General features: G+C 36.6%; 1 protein-coding gene across 1 annotated transcript; it reads left to right on the forward strand.

Annotated features, from left to right (window-relative positions):
- Positions 1 to 1,165: 1,165 nt before the first annotated feature.
- Positions 1,166 to 5,810, forward strand: vip (vasoactive intestinal peptide). The gene is made up of 6 exons (XM_045700972.2): positions 1,166 to 1,338; positions 1,921 to 2,025; positions 2,604 to 2,708; positions 3,174 to 3,305; positions 3,541 to 3,643; positions 3,936 to 5,810. Coding segments are annotated over exons 1-6 (456 nt in total). The 5' UTR covers positions 1,166 to 1,336; the 3' UTR covers positions 3,945 to 5,810.
- Positions 5,811 to 6,066: the final 256 nt, after the last annotated feature.

Here is a 6,066-nt window from a genome sequence, read left to right on the forward strand (position 1 = left end):
TGATACTGAATCCAGATGCTGAAATACAACACTGTGACTCAATCCTGAAGCATATCACTCAAATTAACCAGTGTCAAACAAATGATGGGTTATGGAAATACATTGGTCAGTCCTTGAGTCTTGAGATATGTTCTACATGGATTGATCTATTTTCCCATGGAACCACCAACATTCCAGCACAACAGCCCTCCAGTCTTGCATCTACCAGACTAACAATAAGATCACAAAATCTATAATATGAATTCTCTCTGGGAACAACTCTGTTCAATGCACTCTCTAAAATCAGAACATCTGTGTGAATCTTTATCTAGTTAAACCTAATGAGGAGATGATGAACTTGTATGTGATTTGTTCTGGTGAAATGGAAGTGGGCCTATACTCACACGCGTGTATATTCCATGAGAACGTCTGACATCTGTATCAACTGAGCCTTTCATCTGCATTGAGTAAGGGAATGTCAACGTTTAATGTCATTATATTGTGGGAGGCAATAGGCAGCAGTGGGACTAAGGGTGGTTAGGAGAAGGATAGAGTGATGTAGAGAAAAAAGGTGATGAGATGGGAGAGGTGGAGAGAGGATGTGGAACAGGAGAAAGGGAAGGAGATATTGGTGCTGAAACTGATAAGAGGATTTATGGTTTCATGTAGTTTGCTTTTCTTCATGTCTGTCATACAGACACTTTACAACCATTCGGAGGGAGTTATATAGTCCAAGATGTCACATTGTGTATAATATTATATTTACTTTGCTTACTAAATAGAAAAAATATATATTTTTACTGTTTATTTCTCTTAGGCTGCTACAGAGGCAGCCCAATTCTGATCTTTTTTCACTAATTGGTCTTTTGACCAATCAGATCAGCTCTGAAAAGTATCTGACGTGAAAAGATCTGATACCAGTCACAATAAGTTTAACAAATATCAGAATTGGGCTGCCTGTGTTTACCCCTATTAGGCCTACCAATGCAAGTGGTACAGCATCTAGGGATAACATAAGTTGAGTCAACACCCATGATATGCAATAAGTCATTTTTGTATGAGCAAAATCACGTTTTACCGTAGGGCTGGTTCGGCTGAGCATGCGAACAAGCCAATGACGAACGTCATTGACGTATCAACCTTGATTAAATCTGTCTGCCTTTCTGCTTGACGAAAAGTATTCAGAAGTATAAAACGAGGGAAGGGTTGAAGGTATAGTAAGAGACGCTGATAGTTGAAGAAGCATCTGAGGTTTTGAACAGTGTTCCGTGACTTCTCCAGGAGATACAGCCACAAAGCGTTTCAAGACCTTGGACAGCACCCGGTACCCGAGCAGAACAGCGGATCATTTTGGCAAATGTAAGACTTTTTCCAATGATGCTATTTGTTTGAGATAATTATGCTATTTGTTTGATATTATTTTCAGTTAGGCTTCACATCATATTCTAATTCCATAAACTACACAATGTGTTTTTACCTCTGCAATCAAACATAAACATATTTGGAGTCATTAGAAGTCATTGTGTCCATCTTCTAGCAAATTAATAACTTTAAATAGTTATGGATTCCAAATATAAGATTGATTTGTGATTGGCAATTGTATTTGAGGGCAAACAAATGCTCATACAAAGGTTGAAACCAAGTCCTAACTAACTGGATACGTGCGCAATTGCGCATTTGTCTTCATTCTCAACGTAATTTTGTTCTGGTAGGACTGGCTAGCACAATCGGCAAACGTGTTTACTCATGTGGTTTACTCTTATTCCTTTACAATACAATAAAAAGAGAAGGTATTGAGGAAACTTTTTTCCTGTGTGTAAAGTGGTACCGAATAACAAGGCAAGCAGGATTTTGAGAAATGTAGTTGTTTTCACATTAACTATAAGAATGTAGGCTATGTGAAAGCAACAGTAGTGAATAAAACCATATCTCCCTTTACAGGTATAAAGCGATGTTACAAAGGAACGGCTCCCAGCTCCTTTTTCTGATAGCCCTGTGCAGTGTGCTATATTCCCGGACTCAGTGTTTTCCATATGCATCTATGAGGTAGGAATAATACCGCTATTACTCATTTAAAGATGTATTATTTATGTGCAAGAGGACATGACTAAAAGAGCATCAATAGTTACTTTTGCCAAAGAGTTCAAGAACTGCAACGATATACTAACTTATACAATGTTAAAGTGTTCTAACGTATTCTTACTCTGGGGTTATGAATAAACACGATGATAAACAATTAATTAATTAATCGACTATATCCTAGTACAAAACTACTTTCTAACAATAATATTTAAGTCTTGAGAAATCATGTTTTATGTTCAGTCATCTAGGCTACTTTCATGTAGGCCTAAGTGGATATTATTTTGAAAGAAATGAATAATCAGTGGAACGTGGTAATTTCTTCCAATATAATCTTCGATGTTAGCATAACCAGAGAGGATACAAAAAAAACGAATTTAAAAGTGTCTGTCCATCTCATGACAACAAATGTTATTTTTGTATTGTCTGAGAGTAATCGACATAGGCACATTTTTTTTACCCTAATATAGCCTTTTGGAACACAAACTCCCGTTTCAGATTTTTGCTACACACGGTGACTAATAACCGTTTTAATCTGTTGGCAGACCGACGAGACACGCAGACGGTCTCTTTACTAGTGGATACAGCAAACTTCTTGGACAGCTATCGGCGCGACGGTACCTGGAATCCTTGATCGGAAAGCGAGTCAGGTAGGCTCTATTTTATGCTTTTCGTTCAGATTATCGCGCGCAGTTTGGTTTCCCTATTTAACGCGAATATAGCGCCTTTCAAATTCAAACAATTTCAGCAGTATGATAACTTTGATATTAACATATTTTCTGAAGCATTCAGGTATATTGAAAACATTTATAGAGTCAGGAATGACAGCGTGACAAAAATATCTATTCCATAAAATTGTCTTCCTGTAACCTATTTCTGTGATTTTATTCTCAGTGAAAACCTTTTGATATATCCCTAACAATGTTGTATTAGCATATCTGCCTTGAAAACTGTTAATAACCTAATTTGTTGTAATTGTAAGAGATTTGTCATCTAAATTGTGATCTACTTATGGTTTAAATAACCCTATTGGATAGGTCCAGTATAAGTCATAACAAGGTTAGCAAAAGTCTCAAAATGATGGACTAAAATGTGTTGTGGTTAATTTTTCACAGTGATGACATGATGGAAGACCAGGTACCAGTGAAGCGCCACTCAGATGCCATTTTCACAGACAACTACAGTCGCTTCCGCAAACAGATGGCTGTAAAGAAATATCTGAACTCGGTTCTGACAGGAAAGAGAAGGTGGGAACAAGTACAATAATAGATTGTGTGTGTGTGTGTGTGTGTGTGTGTGTGTGTGTGTGTGTGTGTGTGTGTGTGTGTGTGTGTGTGTGTGTGTGTGTGTGTGTGTGTGTGTGTGTGTGTGTGTGTGTGGTGTATTTGCGAGTGTGCATGCATGTGTATGTCAGGATGTGCATGTTCGCAGGGTCTCTACCCAGTATGACAGAAGTACAATGTAGCCTTCTTCTCTTTTCAGTCAAGAAGACCCTCCCATGCAAGAAGAATCCAGAAGTGAGCCTTCGTTTCAAGAGAGCTATGATGATGTCAACGTAGATCACCTTCTCAATAACTTCCAATTGGTAGGTTCAGTCTCACTCCTCCTCCATTCCCATCCCCCCCCCCCCCCCCCCCCCCCCATCTATTTTGCACAGCTAACAACATACTGTGTATATACCCATAGGAATACTTACATTTTACAACAGGAGCTCAGCTAATGAAAGCTTATGGGCAATACAGTCGAATGTTTCCACTAAATGAATGCCCTCATCACGTCTTCTCATGATCTGAAACTCTGTATTCTGATCAAAAATCAAATATCTCTCCCTCCCTCTCGGCCTCCATCTTTCCCTCTTCTTCAACTGTCTTTTTCAGCCACTCTGAAGAAGACCCACTGGTGCGACGACCTCAATCATCAACCTCTTCGATCTGCCATTCAAAACAATATTTAAGTTCTTCAACAATGAACTAAAAGTCATGTGTGGTTATCTCTACAGTATAAAGTGAATGTTTACATTGTATATAAGATATACTAAAACAAAAAATATTGGTCTAAAGATGTAGGCCACAGTAAATATTATACATGTCCACCTGGGATTAGATAGATTTGCTTTGTCCAGGACTCTGTAAATGGTAGTTCAATAAATGCATTCTAAACAAGCTTTATACTGCTATAGAATACCATCAGCTTAAGCTGATGGTACTCTATATCAGTATAAAGCTTGTTACTTCTTCTGTTTAAGCTCATGGTACTCTATAGCAGTATAAAGCTTGTTACTTCTTCTGTTTAAGCTGATGGTACTCTATAGCAGTATAAAGCTTGTTGCTTCTTCTGTTTAAGCTGATGGTACTCTATATCAGTATAAAGCTTGTTACTTCTTCTGTTTAAGCTGATGGTACTCTATATCAGTATAAAGCTTGTTACTTCTTCTGTTTAAGCTGATGGTACTCTATAGCAGTATAAAGCTTGTTACTTCTTCTGTTTAAGCTGATGGTACTTTATAGCAGTATAAAGCTTGTTACTTCTTCTGTTTAAGCTGATGGTACTCTATAGCAGTATAAAGCTTGATACTTCTTCTGTTTAAGCTCATGGTACTCTATAGCAGTATAAAGCTTGATACTTCTTCTGTTTAAGCTGATGGTACTCTATAGCAGTATAAAGCTTGATACTTCTTCTGTTTAAGCTCATGGTACTCTATAGCAGTATAAAGCTTGTTACTTCTTCTGTTTAAGCTCATGGTACTCTATAGCAGTATAAAGCTTGTTACTTCTTCTGTTTAAGCTGATGGTACTCTATAGCAGTATAAAGCTTGATACTTCTTCTGTTTAAGCTCATGGTACTCTATAGCAGTATAAAGCTTGTTACTTCTTCTGTTTAAGCTGATGGTACTCTATAGCAGTATAAAGCTTGTTACTTCTTCTGTTTAAGCTGATGGTACTCTATAGCAGTATAAAGCTTGTTGCTTCTTCTCTTTAAACAGAAGAGGACCACATTTAGAGCGGCTATGATGCATATAATTACTTTATATCCATGTGGAACAACGCTATACCTTGTGCAAAAACTTACCTAGAGCATTTAGTTCTGTGAAACCGTCCACCAAATAAAATATGTCAATTTCTTTTTCAAAGCTGAGTAATTTTGTAAGTAAATATTGATGTTGATTATTTATTTTCATGTAAAAAACAAACTTGTTGGGAGAAAAGTTATTGCTAAGTTACTTACAAATTACGTCACAAACTTACGGTTGCACTCAACACGTGCTTTGATGACCTGCTCAGCTGAATGAAGATGGGAAACAAAGACTATTACATTTGATTTTATGAATATCAACTTCATAGCATTTGAAATGAATTGATCAGTTTCATGCCAATGTGACAAATTAGCATGTTATTTGCTATCAAATCAGCACAACAAAGAGAAGAACTTGAAAGCAATGACCTTCTCAGTCTCAGTTACACAGTGGAAATATTCAAACTAGATAATGGCAGGGATCTCCTTTTCAAAAAAGTATTATTCACTTCAAAGACATGAGACAAAGCATAGAATATCAGATAAACATTAACATGAATTTATGTCAACGGACATACTGTAGATAAGCCATATACTGTATTTTAATCATCACAGTTATGAGAGGACTGTGACAAAGATGACTGAGAAATTGTTTCCACATAATTATTGGTACATTTTCTGAACTAATGTAACTTCGAATATATTCAGTGAATAAAATGACGTATACTTGTGCAATTGTTTTTATGTGTGATTGCCATTATTGAAGGATTGAACTGTCATAATGAATAACAAAGAATAGCCTTGGATTTTACATCTACATTTAGCTTTCAGCTAGAGCAATTTATAACAAAAGGGACCTGAACAAACATGACATTCGTGTACACCTCTATTCTCACTGATACGCTTACAATTTCAATTGCAATGGCCATATTCAATTTGCATTATGAAGCATTGATATATTTTGGTAAAAATCTGGTTGTTATTTACAGTTACATA

This window comes from Salmo salar, chromosome 18, assembly GCF_965601325.2.
Source record: "Salmo salar chromosome 18, fSalSal1, whole genome shotgun sequence".
NCBI lineage: Eukaryota > Metazoa > Chordata > Actinopteri > Salmoniformes > Salmonidae > Salmo > Salmo salar.